This window comes from Diabrotica virgifera, chromosome 8, assembly GCF_917563875.1.
Source record: "Diabrotica virgifera virgifera chromosome 8, PGI_DIABVI_V3a".
NCBI lineage: Eukaryota > Metazoa > Arthropoda > Insecta > Coleoptera > Chrysomelidae > Diabrotica > Diabrotica virgifera.
The window spans coordinates 58657447-58679911 of NC_065450.1; the positions used below are offsets into that span (position 1 = coordinate 58657447).

Genomic DNA, 22465 nt, shown 5'->3' on the forward strand with positions numbered 1-22465 from the left:
CGAACTCTTCTGTTTCCCCTATTTGCGTTTTTACACTCGCTCTGGTATGGCTCATCGTCATTTTTATAAGTTTTCTTAATTTAAGCGGTACCTGAAGCGTTTTTAATATTTCCAATAGTTGGTTTCGTTTGATGGAATCAAAAGCTTGTCTAAAATCTACTAAAAGTATTTCTAAGTTTATGTTAGCTTCGTTCGCCTTCTCCATTATTTGTTTTAGTATGTATATCGCATCTATTTTGGATTTTCCTTTCCTGAATCCACATTGATATTGACCTATCTTATTGTCCGCTGCTTCCTGTAATCTTCTTTGTTAAGGCCATATTAACATATCTAAATTAACACGCGTGCGGAAAAGTAACACGCGTCCGGAAAAGTAAAACTTTCTAAACTAAAATGCGTGCGCGAAAGTAGACATTTTTTCACGCTCGTAGAAAAAAAAATTTTTGACCCACTTTTGGTCCTGGCAACATGCAAATTTGTTAAAAGGGGTCCTTTTTGAGTAAGTCTGTGCAAAAAATCCGAATCGGAATATTTTTCCTAGCAGATGCGCAGTGGCTTTCTGGACTAACTTTGGGCCTTTCCGAATTGCAAAGAAAGAAATGTCTCGGATGAACTAGAGCCATCTACCGAAAAACAAAGTAAGTTATCAATCGAAGTAGTACAGAAAACGACAATAAATATCGTTCCCATACCACCAGATTGACAACAGGTGGAATACTTTCTTTGGTTACACCTCCTTAGATTTTCAAAATTTATAAATCAAACAGTATTTTTTTTATTTAAAATTATTTTGCAATCTGTTGAGTTTCAACAATAAACAAAAGTAATTACATTGACTAAGGACAAGGAAGATTTTACCCACTGGCAAAATCAAAGTACAATTTTTATAAAGTTGTGTACAAAATAATTACATTTCATAACTACTAACTCATTAGTTTAAAAGTTTACTCTAAATGGTAAGTCCAATGGTTTGACCCTCTTTAACCTACGCTGTTCTTGGGAATTGTCTAGGAGGTTAAGTGCAAACTGGTTTTTATGATCCTCCAACTTGGCAATGTAAGCAGCGCTACGTTTTGTGATGACTTCTTGTACCGTATCAGTTTTAAGGTCTCGATGAATAATTCTGTTGTTGATGTACCAAGGTGCATTAGTGATGGTTCTGAGGGTTTTTGATTGGAAGCGTTGGATGATTTCGATGTTGGAGTGACTGGCTGTTCCCCATAGTTCCAACCCATATGTCCAGATTGGCATAAGTAATGCCTTATAGAGCAGCAATTTATTATCCAGAGATAGTCTTGATGAACGGCCCATTAACCAATACATATTTCTGAATTGGAGACCTAGTTGCTTTCTCTTGGTCCAGATATGTTTCCTCCATGTGAGACTTCTGTCCAAATGAATACCAAGATATTTTACCTCGTTGGCTGATGGTAATTGGTGATTGTTTAAAGTTACAGGAGGACAAGTTCCTCTTCGTGTTGTAAATGTAACTTGAATAGATTTTCCTTCATTCACTTTAATTTTCCATTCCAAAAACCAAATTTGTACTCTGTCTAGATACGCAAATGTTCCTAGCATCATTTCTTCTGTAAGTGGTCTCTCCTCTAGTGGTTCCTGAAGAGGTGGAGGTATATCTGCGGTAAACAAGAGATACAAGGTAGGTCCCAGTACGCTACCCTGTGGTACGCCAGCTTTGATAGAATAGAGTTTGGAAATTGCATCTTAGTATTTAATAAAGTAACACCTACCTGACAAATATGACTCAAGAAGAATGTAAAAGCTGTGCGGTAATGTCTTTTTTAGCTTGTATAGGAGGCCTTCATGCCATACCTTGTCAAATGCCTGCCTAACGTCAAGAAATGCCGCTGAACAGTACCTTTTGGCCTCAAAATCAGCATTAATATGTTTTACCACTCTGTGAACTTGTTGGATTGTTGAGTGATGGGATCGAAATCCAAACTGGTGGTCTGGAATTAGATTTTTGATCCAGGGTTCGAGTTTTTTTACTAATAGTTTTTCGAAAACTTTAGACGTGATTGGCAAGAGGCTGATTGGCCTGTACGATGTAGTTTCTTCTTGAGGTTTCCCCGGTTTAAGAATGGTTATTATCTGAGACACTTTCCATTGATCAGGAAAGTAACCTAAGTTTAATATGGCATTGAATATAATCGTTATAAGTTTTATGCATTTGATAGGTAATTCTTTCAATACTTTTCCACTGATCAAGTCGTACCCTGGAGATTTTTTATCGTTTAAATTATTAATAGCCAAGATGACTTCGGACGATTTAAATTTCGGAATAGGCAAACTCATTTGATATGGACTTTGAAGAAATGAGAATACGTCTACTTCCACAGGTGAATTCACTTGATTGGGAGTAAATACTTCGGAAAAATACTCTGCAAAACAACTTGCTTTCTCTTGTGCACTACAAGCCCATTCTCTGTCCGATTTTCTAATTGGAGGTGACGGTTTCTGGGGTTGTTTCAGTTTTCTCGTGGCTTTCCATAGCGAATAATCGGTATCTTTAGTGGAATCTAAATTTTCCAAGTAGTACTGAAGTGATTGGTTTTTGAGATCTTCGAAGAGCTTTTTTAATTCCCTTGATGCACTATTGAATCTACGCTTGTCAGCAGGATCTCTGGTCTGTTGCCATCTTTTCCTGTCTTCTCTTTAGCAAAATTTTTTCTTTGACAACTTGTGGGCAGTCATTTATTATGCATTTATTTTGTATTGTTGGTGTTGCTTGCCAGGCAGCTGATTGGATATTTGTAGTTAGTTGTTCCACAGCAAGAAGAATGTCCTCTTTGGTTTTTAGTGGAATGTCTAGAGACACCTTGTTCTCCAGGATAGATCTGAATTTTGGCCAGTGTGTGCGTCTGTTATAAAGTGAGGGGGATTTTTCTTTAATAAGTACCTGGGTTCCAACTGTGAATAGTATAGGCGAGTGATCAGAAGATAATTCGTAGCATGATGTAGCTTTTATATTAGACCTAGGGATGTTCTTAACTACAGCAAAATCGACCAAATCGGGGATTTTATTTCTGTCCGAGGGCCAGTATGTTGGTTCGCCGGTTGATGAATAATCCATATTATTTGACTCTATGATATTTAAGAGAACTCTACCTCTCGGAGTGATTAGTCTTGATCCCCACCTGGTATGTTTGGCATTATAGTCCCCTGCTGCTATGAAGCGGCTCCCAAGTGAATTGTAATAATCTTTAAATTGTTCGTTTGTGATAGAGTGTCGTGGGGGGCAATACAGCGCAGATACTGTAAGTGGTCCATCCCAGTCTTCAACCACAATATTGGTCGCTTGAATATGATTTGTTTGGTACTCGCCAGCATTATGATGTTTTATTGTATTTCTAACTATAATAGCAGAGCCTCCATGTGCTGATCCATCTGGATAATTAGTAGTATATATAGTATAGTTTGGAATTTTAAGGTAACTTTTTTGTGTAAAGTGAGTTTCGGATACTAGCAGTATATCTATTTTATGAAGGTGTAGAAAGTATTTGATTTCCTGTGTATGTTGTGATAAGCCATTGGCGTTCCATGAAGCTAGTTTTAGAAACGCCTCCATCTTAGGGTTTTTTAGCAATGAGAGCGGTTAAGAGGTTTAACATTGTGCTCATTTGTTCTACCAATTGTTTGATCATATTTTTAAGTTCGAGCATGTCAGTGGATTGTTGAAGACTGGGAGCTGTATTTGATGGTATTTGATTACCAGCGGTTGCTACCTGAGCATAGGTTACATTCGGGACTACTACGTGTTGGTTTGATTGGACAGGCTGACTTGTTGGTTTGCTTCTCAGTTGTGGAAATGCTCTTTTTTGCAGCTCTTTGTGGACTAAGCACCCACGATAGTTTGCTGGGTGATTTCCTTCACACAGCACGCATTTCACCTGGTTGTTTCTTTCTTTGTAAGAGCACTGATCAGATCTGTGGTTACCCGCGCATTTAACACATCTTGGAGAAAGGTAGCAAAAATTTTTGGTGTGGCCGTAGCGTTGGCATTTTATGCACTGAGGTACTACACGTTTTTTATGTGGAGGTTCAAAAATTACTTTATAGTTCAACAATGAATCGATCTCATATATATCTTTGTTATTCTCGGCTTGTTTTAGTTCAACGTAGAACAGTGGTAATGGCTTTTTAGTACCTGATTGACGAATGTTATTGATATTTATGACTTCGTGCCCTACGCTTTGGATTTCCGCCTTAATTTCGTTGATATCTGTAGATGGATGTACATTTCTTAGTACAACTCTGAATGAGCGATCTTCTTTGAGTTGGTAGGTATGAAATTCAGTATTTTTGTCTTCTAGTGCTTTTGTTATGACAGAGTAGACTTCATTATTTTGAGGCATTATTTTTACTTGGTCATTGGCGAGAGTTTTTAATACATAAGCATCTTTTGCAATCGTTTGTAGTAGTTTGGTAAGCGGAGTAATATTTTTAACACTGTAGACAAATATTGGTGGCGTTTTAGTAGTTGTATTTGTATTTTGGCTCTGGTTTTCTTCTGTAGTTGTATCCTGATTTGCATCGTTTTGTTCTTCTGTAGCTGTATCCTGATTTGCATCGTTTTGTTCTTTTTGTAATACAGAGAATTTGTTGGAGGTCGATATTGGTGAGTTTAACCAGTAATCATCTATTTTGGATTGTTTTGTTGCTCTAATATATTTTTCCGGGCTATCAATTCGATTTCTTTTTTTGTTATGTACGTGTTTCCAATCATCTGGTGCAGATTCAGCTTGGGATTGCGATTGAACAGGTAGTACAGGATAATATTGTGCTGCACTAGTAGAAGGCTGCATCGGTTGTGAAACTAAATGCGGTTGCACGTTTTGAATACTCTGAGCTGTGTTATTTATTATATAAGGACTGTTGAATTGGTACATATTGAATTTGCGCGTACGGTCCTGCACATTGGTTTAGTGAATTTAGTGATGGATTTATAGTAATGTCCTGTTGTGGATACTGTACATACTGAGTATTATAATTTTGACTCATGGTTTAAAGTCGTTAAGATCTGAAGCATATTCTCATGCGTTATTAAATAATGTATTTTATTATCAATAATTTTGAATCTAAACACTAACCTCTTATTTACAGTTAACAGTTTTTGGTATAATAAAATATTGTTCTACTTTTCTTATTTTTTTTTAATTTTTATTATTTTTCTTGATTTGATGTAAAAAAAACCGCGAGAGGGGTTAATTTCAGTTCAACCCTGCGGAAAATTAACCCCCGTCGGCTTTTTTTAATGCTTTTGTAATCTCTATATTTATAAAATTGCAATATTTATTTAAATAATAATAATGAAATAATACGTTACTTTAAAGCGGTGATTCCCACCTTTATACTGTTGTCAACACTTACAACAAACCGAAGAATGTTTTGACACAAAGTTCGAGTTTTTTTTCACTAATTAGCACTGGCGCGGAACAAAAACACTCTTGAAAATGACATAAATGTTTCTTATGAGACAACGGAAACTTTGCATGTTCGAGTACATCTAATTCGCGTGAATCTAATTTCTCCAAACACTTTAAAAAAAAAGAATTTAAAAAAAAAAAGCAGATTTAACCAGAGTATTATGAAGCTGCTGCATTTTCGTGTTGCAAAGAAATTGAAAATGTTTATACATTTTTAATTTATTTACTCTTTTGTAGAATTATTAAGGAATCTTTCTTGTTGGAACTTTTACTGAAAAATCTCAGGAGGTGTAACCAAAGAAAGTATTCCACCTGTTGTCAATCTGGTGGTATGGGAACGATATTTATTGTCGTTTTCTCTGCTACTTCGATTGATAACTTACTTTGTTTGTCGGTAGATGGCTCTAGTTCATCCGTGACATTTCTTTCTTTGCAATTCGGAAAGGCCCAAAGTCTGATACCTGGAGAAATCGGAGAGAAGAGGATGTGAGACTACTGATGAGGGGGAAAAGACCTCCGAAACCGGTATAGACTCTTCCTGCACTCTCCGATTTAACCAAGGTAGTATGCAGCTGCTGCATTTTCGTGTTGCAAAGAAATTGAAAATGTTTATAAATTTTTGAAAGGAACATATTATCATGGCTCAGGAGAGACTATATCCGGAGAACAAAAAAAAGAAAGTATCAGTCTCTCTGCTAAAAGTTGCACCGATGTACCAAACAGTTGGGAGTTAACTTGCATGGACAGCTCACAGATAACAGTCTTTTGCAGATAACAGATAAAGCAGTATTTTGATTGTTTCTAGCAATGGACGAAAGTACGAACGTATCAGATATAGCATAGTTCCTCTTAAATTTATACGTGGTATTGTTTGTGTCAAATTGTTAGTCACCAAATAATTTTTTTAGGGAATGTTTTAAAATGGTGACCGTTAAGATTTTTAATGATTAACCTCAAGCCAACTCAATATTGTGAAAATTATGGCAGCTGTCTCAGTTCAGATATCCAAACGTAAAACTAAATAATAATAACTGAAATTAAAGGTTTATATTTCTTTTTAAAACTAAAACAAACTTTTTACCTAAAATATCGAATGACTTACTGATGCCATGTTATGTTTTTTAGGCTTTTTGACCACAAATGACGGCGTAATACCTGGTAATTTGGGACTTAGAGACCAAAATTTGGCTTTACAATGGGTAAACAAGAATATCCACAAATTCGGAGGTGATCCAGATAAAGTTACTATTGGAGGAGAGAGTGCAGGCTCAGGATCTGTTAGCAGTCAAATTCTAAGCAAAATGAGTCGAGGTAATTTAAAAATATAATGATATTATTTATTCAAAGACATCTCCATAAATGTGCACTTTTTAACCATACATTAAAATGTAACCAGACATTAAAATTTATAGTTAAACCCTTATGTTTAAACCCTTATGGTTAAACCCTATATTTTTATGTTTTTAAAAGCTCCTTGCAAACCTGATCTCAAGTATTTTATAGGGCCTCTTTTGAATAATACAAGGTAAAATTTTAAAAGGTCCTTTTGGAAGGATCATGTCTCCCTTCCTCGCCCTGATCTTACTTTCCACTGGCTTGGTTAGCCAATATCTAGCAGGGTTGTATATATTCTCAACAAGTAAGAATACCTATAATTCTAGTAATACTTAATCCTAATAGACCGGTCTAGTTAGACTCAAAAATAGGAGTGAAGCTACAATAATTACCATCAAGCTGAAAATTGGCAGGATTGTTCAAAATACCATCATAAATGAAATCTAAAAAGTCCTCATAAATCCTACCCGTGCTAAAAAATTTACGCGGGGTCAAAGGTCACCAAATATGGTTTTTAGCGATTTTCAGCGAAACGGTAAGTTTTATCGTAAAATTAGTTCTAACAAAAAATGTAGGTTAGATAATTATCTATAAAGAATATCTTAATAGTTTTTTTCCTAAGAGCCACTGTTTTTGAGATACAACGATTCAAAAAGTTGAAAGTTCTAATCGTCATTATATATGTATTAGTACACCAGGTACCTATATACATCACTGAAGCTGTAATACAAGTAAACATAATATTCTATCGGTCAACTTAACTTATATTACACATAATAATATAAGATTATAAATATGATAATGTTTCTACTATACAGCTTGCGGTCTACCGAGGGATGCAATGTATAAGCTGTATTATATTACAGTGCCAACAAAAAAATCTTTACAAAGTGAATGTAACGCAAAAATAATAAGAATTACACCAGTTAATAGGGAAAAAAATCATCGATTTCACGTAAAAATGTTAAGCAGGGTTTTGAAGGTTTTAAGCGATAGATGAGGTATAAATGATGATAATTCCGTGAAGACGTACAGCTAATTTTTCTTCTTCTTTTTTTAAGACAGTTATAAAAAATGAAAAACTAAGTTTTTTTACTATAAAACGTTTCTTATCCATTTTAGAGAAAAATGTTTCAAATAAATATTGTAGACCTTAAAAAGTTCTTCAATTTGGTGTGACACATATTGCAATATACAGTATAAATTAAAGAAATATGGAACATAGCTTTTTAAGACACAGTGTTTGAACTGCATTTGAGATAGTGGACCAATATAAAAGTTCCAGACATTAAAACCAGAAATCATAGCAACATTAACATTGGCATGTAGAAAATATCTTTTAACTAGAACCTCCTACTTCTATCTCTCTTTTTGGGAGTTTACTAAAATAGCGAGCCCAGCCGAATGAGCCGAAAGTACATAATCGGACTTAAGGGTCCGCACCGCGCCAAGGAATAGAACCGAACCGAACCCACTACCTACATGCACAGACAAGGCGATTGCAGATACGCGGTACGAATGGGTTATTATTTTTATAAGTTTTTTATGTATTTAAAACATATAATTTAACCTAAAATATTTATTTTAATATTTATAGTGCTAAATATTTCATGTGTATCTATTTACGGATAGTGATGATTGGTGTACATAATATTATGTATATTGTTCTAAAGCTACTTTTTGTGGCGTTTGTGTAATTTATTTTTATAAATGGGAAATAAGCCACAATTTAACTTAAAAAATGATTTTGTTAACGTTTCGACCTCCACTTCGGACGTCGTTGTCAAAATACACAGTATTAATAAATTAAACAAAAATGTTGTTGCTTAGTAAAAAAAATTTCTTCTAATAATATAATTTATTCTAACTTATTCATATCGGCAATTATTAGAAGATTTTTTTTACTAAGCTACAACATTTTTGTTTAAATTATTAATATTTTGTATTTTGACAACGACGTTCGAAATAAAAGTTAACGAAATAATTTTTTAAGTTAAATTGTGGCTTATTTCGTATTTAGAATAATAAATTACATAAACGCCACAAAGAAATAGCTTCAGACAATATTTTAGGTGAAAAAATATGTTTTAAATAGGTACGTATCCATAAACCTATATATATATATATATATATATATATATATATATATATATATATATATATATCGGTTTTAAAACGTTCTCCTACGTCTTCCGATGCCTAGTCGCCATTCACTTCGGTCCATCCAAAGGTCTTCATCCAATTCTCTTTCTCTCATTTCTCGATTTATGCCTTCTCTCCAACTCAGGCGGGGTCTTCCTCTTTTTCGTCTACCATGAGGGGTCCACGTTAGGATTTGTTTCGGGAGTCGTTCTTCGGACATTCTTTGTACGTGTCCATACCATCTAAGCTGTTTGGTACTAATGTCATCTACTATTGTGTGTTTCACATTCATTATTTCCCTAATTCTGTTGTTGGTTACCCTTTCTAATCTTGATTTTCCTGCTGAGCGCCTCCAGAAATCCATTTCTGTTGCTTCAAGTTTTCTCTTGTATCTTTCTTTTATTTGCCATACTTCACTGCTGTAAGTGATTATACTCTTAACGATTGTATTGTATATTCTATGTTTGTTGTTGTTTGATATTGACTGGTCCCAGAGGATGCTATTGAGAAGGGTAATTGCTTTTCTTCCCTGGTTGTTTCTTTCTTCTATCGTCCGGTCTACGCTTCCTTCTTGTGTGATGGTCATACCAAGGTATTTATATGCGTCGCAATGTTTAATAATTTCGCCATTCCCCAGTGTAAGGTCCTGCTGTGTCCCACCGATACACATATATTCGGTCTTCTTTATGTTTATTTCCAAACCACCTTTTTTGTACTCCTCTATTAATTTCCTTGTCATATATTCTATATCATCGTAGTCTTGCGCTAGTACAAGTTGGTCGTCTGCAAATGACAAAGTGTATATTGTATTGTTGCTGATCGGTAATCCCATGTTTTTGCATTTGCGTTTCCAAAGTTTTAGAGTTTGTTCGAGGTAGATCTTAAATAATGTCGGTGAAAGGCAGCACCCTTGTTGTAGGCCTTTGCTAATTTGGAATCCTCTCGATAGCCTGCTTCCAACTTTCACCCTTGATGCAGTTTTGGTATACAATTGTTTCGTCGCTGTTATTAAATTTGCGCTTATATTGGTTTTCTCTAATGCTTCCCATAATTTGTTTTGTGGGATGCTATCATACGCTTTTCTTAAGTCCACATATAACAGATGCACCTCCTGGTTGACGGCCAGTTTCTTCTCAATAATCTGTGTAATACAAAACAGATGGTCAACCGTTGATCTCCCTGCCCTGAATCCTGCCTGTTCTTCAGCTTCTATATCTTTATATTCGTTTTCGATTTTATTTTTAATCAGTTTTCCGTATATTCGGCTGATCGAGTTCGTTACAGCGATGCCTCTGTAGTTGTCACATTGATCCCGTCTGCCTTTTTTATGTATGGTGGATATACATGATGTCTTCTGTAAACCTAAACTTATAAAAATAAAATAATCTATTCGTACCGCGTATGCACAAAAAGCTAGAAGGATCTGCAAATTCTGCAATCGCCTTCTGCATGTAGTCAGGTCGCCGGTCGGTTCGGTTCTATTCCTTGGGGCGATCGCGAGGCGGACCCTTAAATAGGAACCGGTCGTATAATAATTCTTATACCTGATTCTGACCTAGAGGTGGGCTAGAAGTATTTGCAATCATGTAACCGTAACCAAAACAGAGCAACAAAATAGTTATTATTTTGTCTAGGAGTCTAGGTCATGATTATAAAATTAGGTCTGTTAGAATGAGAAACAATTTTATTCAAAAAGTAGTTTTTGTAATGAAAATAATATTGCATTAATAAATAATTTCATGTTTTTTTCATTGTCTTAATTGTTATTAGAAAATCTAACAAGAGCATAGGCACCAAATTTCGGGCCAATGCTTTCTCAATGCATTCATTTTTTTCGAGTTTTAAGAAAATAATAAGTATTTTTGAAAAATATAAACGCGGAATGAAAGATTACATTATTATCTAGGGCCGAAAGTCCATTAGAATAAAAAAACTGTCATTTGAATGAGATATTTGAAATTAAAAATCACACTCAATTTTCTCTTCTTTTTACCGCTGTAACTTATATTAGAAGTTATAGAACACATTATAGAAATTTTCAGGGACTTTTAGCACTCGGTAATTATGTAATTTTTTATTCTGCTTTTAAATTTTTCAAAAATACTTACTAGTTTTCTTAGGATTCGAAAGAAATAAATGCATTTAAATAGCATTGTCCCGAAATTTTGCGCCTACCCTCTTAAAAACGAAATACAAAGTAAACTTTAAATACCAGTATTTGCTAAAAATACTTATTAGTTACTATTTGGTACTTTTAAATTAAAATTTCAGAATAGCAGCCTTTTAACCTTTTTATAATTAACTCGAGTTCTTCAATCAGAAATAATTAGACCAGCTTTGGAAATAACCGTTCGCAAGGCACTGATGTTCCAATGACACTAATTCGTTCTTGAGCTACTTGTGCATGATAAGGAAAAATATATTTATTTTCTCTCCGCTATTTTAACGAATCTTCATTTCGCGCCAACCGATCGCATTCCCTAAATCTTTGCATTTCTATTATTGCCCTGCTTGTCGTAGTGCCTCGTGGCTGATCCTGCGATCCCATAATAGCATCCGGATCTGCAGATGTTTTCTAATGTTCTAATAAAATTTGAGTCGTAAATCCTTTATCTCTTTGTTCCATTCCAAGTTTTTCTGCAATAAGAGCGATTCTATTTTCTGTGCTATTTCCGCATTTGTTGGATCCTTAAAAGGAATTAGTCGAAACCTTATTCTGCCGCGAAAAGTTGAAACAGTTTATCGACAGTTTAATAAAATACTCATACATTGTTGAACTAGTGTTTACGTACATATTTGTTATGCTTATAATAGCCTTAACAATTTCTTCTAGCTGAATAAGTCTTTCCAACATATAAAATGTCGAATTACAACATGTGGAAACATTTCCTGGATTTTTTCAAAATCTAAAAGTTTAGCAGTTGCTTGTAGAACTCTTTTTAAAGTGGCTAATGGTATTTTTTATTTTGGTTAAATTTTTAATGATTTTCTTATATCACTTTTGATAACAACATCTGAGGTAGAAGTTGAAACGTCAATAAAATCATTTTTTTAAGTTAAATTGTGGCTGATTTCCTCATCCTTTAAGCCATCGTTCACAATAAAGTTTATTTATTGTGTGTGCAAAGCATCCAAAATGTTTCATTTTCACATCATTTTCTACCACCTTTAACATTTTGTGCATTATAGGAAACAATAATGTGTTAAAATTTTGTTTTCTAAGTTCTCTAAGTTTGATAAGACAGCTTTATCTTACAAATATTGCATGATGCATAATTATCATCCACTTATATAAAAACGTTCCATAAACTACTAAATTTTTCTATTTTTGTTTGACACTAATGGCATGGTATGCGTTCTAATAGCAAACCCAATTTTGTAATAGTGACCTAAACAAAATAATAACACGTGTAGAATTTTACGATGGTCCACATTGGTAACACTTTTTATTAGGAGTTTAATATACGAATATTTCGTTGCTCTGTTAAATCACAATCACGATTATTTTTTTAAATGGGAATAGGGGTCGTGTGATAGCTCATTTGAAAGGTAATTTAATTCTCTATGCAGTAATATAAACATTTACATAATTATTTATATAGGGTGTCCAAAAGAAATTGTTTTGAATTAAATTTATTGACATAAAAAGAAGGATGAATGTAATTTATTTAGTTCAAAATACATTTTACTGTTCTCAGAAAACAGAAAAAATGTTTATTTGGAAAATAATCATTCCTTTTCGCTTAAATCAAATGTTCAAACTGTTAAGAGGAAGGTGGGTGGCGGCTTTAATATTGAGTTTATGCAAAAAACAATATTTATTTGTCAAATAAACATTATTTCCTGTTTTTTCTGACAGCAGTAAAATGTATTTTAAGTTAAATATATTACACAAATTCTTCTTTTTGTCAATAAATTTAATTCAAAAAAAATTTTTTTGGACACCCTGTATAAATAATTAGTTAATGTTTATATTACTGAATAGAGAATTGAATTACCTTGCAAATAAGCTATCACACGACCCCTATTCTCATTTAAAAAAATTATAGATGACGTCATCACGTACAGATGGGTGACGTCACTAGTATGATACATATGTCAAAAAGTCGCAATTTGAAAATAAAAATTGACCTGTTTTGGGATTTTTTACCAAAATCGTCCATTCTCGAGAAAATGAATTTATTCCAACCTTTACGTGCTCACTGTATAAAATATTGTATTATCTCGGAATATCCAACTATTAATGAAAATATTTTTACGTTTCCTTAAAAGTTTACACATTGTAACATGAATTGTTTTCACAATGACTGATTCAGTTACAGACAAAAATCACAATGAATAAAATATCACTATCGTAAATTAGCCCACCTCTAGACTCGTTCAGTTGATTTAAAACAGAATGAAACGGTAAATGTAGGCGGGCTTTTGCATTTACGTAGCTTAGTTCAGAATCCAGCAGTCGACTGAGGTATTGTACTTGTATAATATAATAATTATTTGAAAATATTTTGTTGGCCAACCACCTAGAGCCGTAATACGTGTATTGGCTATGATCCGTTTAAATCTCGCTGGACCTGTACATATGAAACTAACAAGACCATTGTAATAATTGGTAATGATACTGATATACTCATAATATTGACGCAACTCTCTGCTCCGGACAATAACATATATTTTGAAAAAAAAGGCGCAAAAGGAAAATCTATCTATTATAGTTGTAATAGTTTTAAACATTCTCATCTAAGAAAATACGTTGGGTTCTTATATATTTTTACTGAGTGTGATACAACTTCCTCTTTTTTAATCAAGGAAAATTCAAATTATTAGCTGCATCGTCAGAAATTGTAGATCTGATAAATATTTTTTATGACGAGAATGCTAACAAGGAGGACATCATGAAAAACGGATGTGATATCATTGTTGCTTTGTATTCTGCTGCAATTGATGTTACATATAAAAAAAATAATAACATATTGGCATTAAATTAGTTACGTTTTTTACAATTTATAAGAAATACAGGGAAAAAATCTTTTAAATTGGAAAATTTGCCCCCAACAGAAGGTGCAGGTTATCAGCATGTACTTCGCGTTTAACACTGGTTAGGTAAAAAACTGGATGCTACCCAGTATGGATGGAAAAAAACTGATACGGGTTTTGAACCTATTTACACCTTAGATTGTTTGATACCTAAAGAGATATTAAAACAAATTACATGTAAATGTTCAACGGGTTGCAAAAGTACAAGATGTGGCTGTAAAAAATATGGTATAAACTGTACGGATCTTTTTACAAACTGTGCAGTGGAAGAAGAGGAGAAAAAATGTTGTAATCGCGCTGCAGTGGTTCTTGACGATGTCGAGTCAGACTTTGTAGAGGATAAACGGTATCTTGCCGAGAAGCGATTTAGAAGTTATAGACGTTCACTAGAATAATCAAATTAAAATTCATAAACAATGTTTTACTTTTTTATTTTTATAATTAATTATATGAATTTATTAAAATATATATATATATTACTATCAAAACAAATATACGAATTTTATTCTAATTATTGAACTTAACATACATCATTAAATAATAGTGCAAACATATTACATATTTATACTTATTAGATGCCTATCTAAACAAATATTAATAGCTTCATTAAATTAAATAACATGTCATAACAATTCAAAAACAAAATAAAACAAAAATTAGTTTTTTAAAAACTATTAAGGACTTTTAAATACTTTTTAATTATTTCAAATAAAAAAAAATAAATAATGTATTGTACTAATTTATAATTATTTTATATTTATATAAAAAATATACTTTAATTAATAATTTAAATAATTTTTAAGGAATACTTGTAGAGTTCAATAACTTTTATAATAAAATTCAATTAATTGATTTTCACGGGATTTTCCAATTGTGCAAGGTGAAATTTACACAATTTTTAGTGTTTTCTTGAGCTACTCCAGTTAAAAAATAAGGTTGTGCATGCTATGGAAGGTGATAATATATTGCAGTTTTTTCCCAAAAAAGGAAGCGAAGCTTGAACAATTCCCACCTTCACTTTTGTTGGAGGTGTTTCACGAGTACCATCAGTTTAACAGGTCATAAGTTTTTATTATTTCACTGCATATGCAATCTATAAACTGGATCGTAAAATATAGATGTTTATAAACAATGCAAAATTTGATTTATAAAAAAAATACTAACTTAATTCCTATTTGTCATATAAAATTATTTTTTCTTTTTTAATATGTATTTTTTCACCAGCTTTTCAGTGAGCCTACATGCAAGCGTGTGACATAAAAACTGTCAAAGTTATTCAAATTGTTTATAACCTAGAAAGTAGGGTCTTTTTCAAACGAGTTTTTTAATAACAATTTTAATAAAATGTTAATTTTTTCTTAATGCATCTTAAAAGTAGACTCTCGGATAATTGATTGCGATTTGCTAAATATCTCTAGATTCACTGTTAGGGCAAGAACAGTTGTATAAACAATTGCTCTCTGGGATAAACAAATTGAATAACTTATAAACTATTTGGTCAATCTGGTTGAAATTTAGTGCACTTAAAGAAACCATTAAATGGCATAATTTAAAGTAGTTAAATTATATATCATTATGTAAAAAGTAAAGTTATTAATATTTAAAAATTAGTGCAAAAATGAGAGTTGTTTGCAATTATCTAGGTCAATTGTTTATGTATATTAATATGAGTACTATCAAATTCAAGAACTTTTTAAGATCTACAACACTTATTTAAAATATTTTTCTCTAAAATTTACAAGAAACGTTTTATAGTCAAAAAACTGAGTTTGTCATTCTTTGTACCTGTTTAAAAAAAAAGAAGAAGAAAAATTAGCTGTACGTCTTCACGGAATTATCATCATTTATCTCTTATCTACCGTTTAGCACCTTCAAAACCCTGCTTAACATTTTTTCATGTTTTTTTCCCTATTAACTGGGGTAAATTATTTGAATTTTAAAGCTTAATCGAAACAAAAATAGTAAATTGATATGACAAAGTATTAACTTATAATAATTATTTTTATTTACGCGCCTTAGTTCAATTTGTAAAGATGGGCTTTTTCGGAATAAACACGTTCGTCGGCTAATCTAATCACCCTACCTATTCTTTTCTCAGAAGGGTTTGAACATAATGAAAGACAATACGATTACGATTGTTTTCAGAAGGTAAATATTAATATTAACAACATAAAAGCGACATACATCATTGATGGAGGATATCTATTACATCGCATTGTGTGGGATAGCAAAGAAACATTCAACGTTATCTTAGATAAATACGTTCAGTATGTACGGCGTCATTTTGGTCCCAGAGTTACTGTCGTATTTGATGGCTATAATGATTTTACGAGAAATATTAAAGCTGCAGAACAACGTCGTAGAACTTCAGCAACATCTGTAACAACTAGCTGATGATTTTCTGTTGGAGTGAATGAAAAGGGAGTGGTAAACTCCAACAGAAGTAGTAAAAAGAAGAAGGTCTACTTAATGTAGCCAAAGGACAAAAATGTGTGGCTTCTCCGTTGAAGAAGCTGGAGTAACTAAAATACAACTTTGTAGTAGTATTTGTATGGAAGGATGCCAAGACAAAGAATATCGAATTGATACAGGACTAGAGATGAGAAATCATTAACAGATAGATATAACTTGAATGGCTAGCTAAATATGTATGAGAAGGGCCACTTGACACTCAAGGAAGGATTCGGCCAATTTGCACGGCTATTTTTGGCCAGACAATAGATTAAAGGAAGTGACAATGATGGCTCGAAAAGAAGATATGAAGATAATGTTCAGAAAATAGATAGAGTAAATATAATAATATACTGAAAATAGAATGAATTTTTGGGCGCCAGAAGAAGGATAACTAGGTTAACGCTCTTCCAGGTATTCTACGCTGCTATAGAGTATGTTAAGTTTGTAGTACAAGTATGTGAAAAGTTATTAAAGATTATTAAATTATAAAATATACCACTAAAAATAAAGGAGTAATAAGAAAAAAAAAATCACAATAAATGTATATTTATTGAATGTAACTACTAGATCTTTTTAACAATCTCTGAGTTAGGACAAGTAACTAGTGTGTAACTCTAACATGACAGGAAAAAGTGATACTAGTGAAAGTCAATTACAAAATCATCATACAACTATGATCTAAGAATACTCTTTATAAGGTTAGAAAAACTGACTACGGGTACCTCTAATACAGGAAGTACAACTTACAACTAGGTTAGTAGAACCCTCACCAAATAATAATTGTACGTTTATAATACGTACACCTTAATTAAATACTACCTGATACTATATATAACATATAAATACCTCACTGTGAGTGGGACAGGCACAAGCCTTATTGAATAAATAAACCTACGAGTGGATACACAGATCCTTTTCCTAACTCGTGGTTTATAATAGTAATAATAACAAGTGAAACCAAAAACTAATCTGAGGGATTAGAATCCAGAAGTTCATATGAATTTAATAAATTAAAGTTAAAGTTAAATAAAGTTAATAAGTTAAAGTTAAGTAAAGTTAATAAGTTCAAGTTAAATAAAGTTAATAATTACAATTTTGACTAATATGTGAAGTTAATTTTTTAAAAATTTAATTAAACATATACTAAAATAATGGAATGAGTTTAAATAATTATACAAAAGTGGAACACAGCCTAAAAATAATCAAGATAAGAGTACCGACTACTATTATCAGGGAAAATATCTGAGCTCAGAAATTTATACCTTTATAGATTGCAGAGTGTTGGGGAACGCTATCAATTAAATATTATGTTGTAAAGAAAAAAAAACCTATAAAAAATATAAAGCAGGAAAAATGTGTGTGCAATTGAACTATAAAAAAAAATGTACTAAATATCACAAAACCAGTCTGTCTTTAATAAGAGCACAGTAAATGTTCCCAAACAAACCACTCTTTCCTAATCTTGAAGTTGATGTAATGAGCACCCAAGGGTGCTAACTCTCGCTAGCAGCTGTCCTGCTGGAGGTACAGGAGAGGAAAACTGTTGGAAAGCAGCTGGAGGTACTCAAAAAAAGAAAATGTGGAAATAATCCAGGCTGGTCGCCTATTGATTGTTTCTCTCTGTGTGGTCTGGCCTTGGTGTTGTTGTAGGGTGGCTTTAAGATTTCATGGTAGGTGCTAAAAAAAAACACAGTGTGGTGTTACTACCAATCTACCAATGTCAAAAAAAAGAAGCAAGAGATACGAGGAGGTGTTTTTATTCCTATGGGAATAAGAAGAAATAGGTCATTAAGTCCAAAAACTTGAATGACTAGACAGCTTGACCTTTTATCAGGTTGCTATCAGATGACCTTGGTCAAATAACACAAGTAATTTCCAATTGAAATACAAAATATAATTACTGTGAAAGAATATTTTATTATAATATATACACCGGTATATAGATATATTATACAAGGATGAAATATAGTAAGACTAAGCGATGGATACTTATTTGATCATCGTTCAAAAGATAGGAGTTCTGTAGACTTGAAAGGAATATAAAAAATGGAGTTTAAATTAGCTCTATTTTCCAACTGGAAGCACAAATTAACAACGAATATTGAATTATCTCTAGATGAGTTTGATCCATGAAAATAAAACATAAAAACCATGAAAATAGACTATGTGAAACTTAGTTAGCAAATGTCAAGGACTTCCAAAATGGCTGAATAAAATACTTAATAAAATGTGTATTTACCGGGGTAGAACTCATTGGATATAGTATGCTCTAAAATTCTTCAAATCCACTGCTGCTGGATAACTTCACTATACTTTTATTGTAATATTTAATCAATTTGGAACTGAGAATTAGAGGTGAATAATTGAGTCTAATGACCCCGCACACTACGATTCAGACCGAACACTCGAGAAACAATGGCAATCCAAGGCTCACGTTCACAGCTGAATCCTTCGTACCCCTCTACTAAGCATTGGCTGTCAAAGTGGGGAAACCAATGTTGCCACGTTTTAAATGTGACGTCATCAAGCATTTAAAAATTCTGAGATGGGTTTAAGTTCTATTTGAATAAACATTGAAAGAAAATAATTCTGAAAATAATTAAATAATATTTTGGATAGTTAAATAATATCTTCCCATCAATAATCGATTCTATAAGGGGCGGAACGTCACATTCCCTTTCAACCACCAGAAAAAAAATTTTATTTAAAAAAAATTTTTTTTTTTTTTTTTTTTTTTTTTTTTTTTTTTTTTTTCAAAATATTAAACTAGAGTAGTAGTGCTTAGTGTATCATTCCCCGTTGATTCGCAAGATTACAAATAATCACCACTAATAATCAAGGGAAAGTAGGATGGTCACTGCAGCAAATAACGGAAATTGCAAAATATGACCCGAAGTCCTAGTAAAAGTGCTAAAGATGAGACATAATTTATAATGACAAATAAGTGTCGAATTGGCAGTAAATCCAAAGTTGAACTATCCATGGACATCAGATTTATAAGGAGTATATCCAAGGACGAACAACCAGGCAAAGGTGAGAGCCAATTCATACCATAACGCAAGTACATATACTAAAGTCACCAATGAAATCAATAACTATAATAAGTGAAGAATCAAACACTCAATCCTAAATTGGACTAGCAATGGACACCAGATTCGTAATAGCATATCCAGAGAAGAACAACTAGGAATATTTATAGAATAATTTTCACCAATACCAACTAATATAAATAGTGAACATACCAAAGGAATGCAAACACATTAACCAAAATAAATGTGGAATCAGACACTCAATCCAAAGTCAGACTATCAATGGACAACAGATTCACAAAAGCATATCCAATGAAGAACGACCAGGAAGATTTATGGACCAATTCACATCCATACTAAATCATATAAATAAATTAGGTCTACGTACACCCACATCCGGTAATACGAACCTATACAACCAAATAAACAAAATAAGTGAAGAATCGGACACTTAATCCAAAATCGGACTAGCAATGGACACCAGATTTATAGGAGCATATCCAAAGAAGAACGATCAGGAAGATTTATGGACCAATTCTCACTAATACTAAATAACTAACTAAATTAGCTCTAGATCTACCCTCATCCGGTAATATGAGCCTATCGAAACTAAATAGTAAAAATAAAGGATGAACTTATAAGTTCTATGACTCCATGGTAAATACAAAATATGACGGGAACGAGCTCCCAATCTTTCATAAGACTGTATATTCATGTGAACATACATAGGATTATCCAGGAGATATTCCTGAATCTAAGCAACAATTAATGCCTAAGGAAAGAAGAGGGAATCTACTAAAAAGAAAATCAATAATTTGTCCCAGTGGGTTAATCACTAACATTACGACTCTACGTCTATGGAAAGTCAAGCATCAATATACTATGAACTAAGAGACATAAAATAAGCAAACTAGACTTCCCTATTATCGTGTGAAAATGTGCCTGGAATATTTGGAACAATTGCACAAGAATGGTTAGGAAGTGTTGTACACCATTTCCCAACCAGAAATATTATCATGGATAAACATCTGCCTACTCTGACAAGAAAGACATGGATTACGAAATCGGATAGCAGTGATCAGTTGCTGAACTTCGAACCCACGTATTCACCAACTTTGAGCATTAACAGACTAGTTCATAAGAAGAAATATGAAGGACTCAAGAATTCATTTATAAATCAAAATTCCAAATTCATTCCAGAATCATCCTGTGGAGGAAGTAAGAATCCGAATTAATATAAAGTATTTAAGGTACCTGTGACAAATATCAATAAAGTAACCCAATAACAAATTAACAACCACAACTTCTTTCCAATATGGCAAATCCAATGACATGATATAAAAACAATAAAAAAAAATAATAGGTATGTAATCAAATATCCAAGATATAACACATAATCTAAGATATGGTAGTGTAACATAGCTCCATCTATATTAAGCAAGAATACTTGTATGAGCCCACACATCCAAATATCTTAATATATAATAATCAACAGCCCTTTTATTCTGAGAGGTTGAGTACAAAACTAAGAGTACAAGTGGAGGTTATTAACTTGGTAATACTACTGGCTGGATTAGTATTTGAGAATATTTGTCGATAATGACTCAAATGCAATCTATAATACAAAAAAAATAATAATAAACTCATACAAGCGGTATTACACAAGAATTCGGTACCTAATAACTAATACGTGAGAAATCATCAAGCCATGCCGAAGGATAAAAATTGCTATGGTCAGGCATTATCTGGTGATTAACAATTTAAACTAAAATACTATACCATAATAAAACTAATTAAAGGCAAACACAGGAAGATATTAGCTTAAACAACCCTGTTAAGCTAATCTTCTTCCGATGAAGTTGAAGAATCCACATCGTCCATGGTGTTGTCAGGCAGTAAATCCTTTACATGAAATTGACCAATTCGCTTATTAGTCGAATTGTCCTTTAATTCATAAATCAAAGGAGATATTACCCTTGAGACAGTACATGGGACATATTTCTGGCAAAACTTTGCAGAAATGGCATCACCCTTATTGAATTTGACAAAATTGCGCTTTAAGACTCGATCACCAACAAAGAATCGCAGATCTCGTTTCCTCAAATTATAGTGCTGCTGGTTCCTTAGGTAAGAAGTTTTTAACTTCTTCCTAATGTCTGCGAAAATATGAGGTAACGTCTGGAGATCATCTAAGCGATGAAGTTTCTCAGATATTTGAGGAAGATTTTCGGAATTGTCTGAAATTACACCAAAATAATCACCTGATAAAGCCACATTCCTACCAAAATTCAAATATGCTGGAGAGCACTGGGTAACTTCATGGACAGAAGTCCTTATGGCTTGAGCTATGGAATGAATATATTGATCCCAAGCTCTGTGATCAGGGTAAGTATAGGACCTTAGAGCTGTGACAATACTGCGATTTACTCTCTCAGTATGATTTGCTTGTGGATGGTAGGCAGCATTATAAAAGGTCTTTTGAACCTTATATTTAGCTAGAAGATCTTTAAAGGCCTTCGATACAAACTGAGGACCGTTGTCACATGACACAATTTGAGGAACACCATACACCAAAAAGACTTGTTCCTCCAAATATTTTAAAATTGCTGGAGTTGTGGCCTGGCGAAGGGGACAAACTAAAGGAAATTTAGTGAAATAATCCACAACTACCAGGCAATAGGTATTACCCTTGTAACTCCGAGGATAAGGTCCAATGAGATCCATTGAGATCATCTGCCAAGGAAAATTTATGTTCCTGAAGGAACCCATAAGTCCAGCCTGTGGTAGGTTACTTGGTTTACAAGTAGCACAAACCATGCATTTAGAAATGTACCTTTTTATAGACTTCCGCATACCAGGCCAATAATATAATTCGGCAATACGGTGATAAGTCTTATAAAAACCAAAATGACCCGCCGTAACTTCATCATGAAACATATGCAGAATATTTTCCCTATTTGGCGTAGGTACAACTATTTTCCACTCCGACATATTGGATAAGGACTCTATCGGACTTAAGATGTG

At 33.0% G+C, this 22465-nt stretch overlaps 1 protein-coding gene across 3 annotated transcripts in view; it reads left to right on the forward strand.

Annotated features, from left to right (window-relative positions):
- The window catches only part of LOC126889288 (cholinesterase 1-like), a 148618-nt gene that overhangs the window by 83934 nt on the left and 42219 nt on the right, over window positions 1–22465 (forward strand). For all 3 annotated transcript variants that reach the window (XM_050657414.1, XM_050657412.1, XM_050657413.1), the window contains exon 5: window positions 6570–6755. In XM_050657414.1, coding sequence (XP_050513371.1) covers window positions 6570–6755 — 186 coding nt within the window. The remainder of the gene's footprint in view (window positions 1–6569; window positions 6756–22465) is intronic.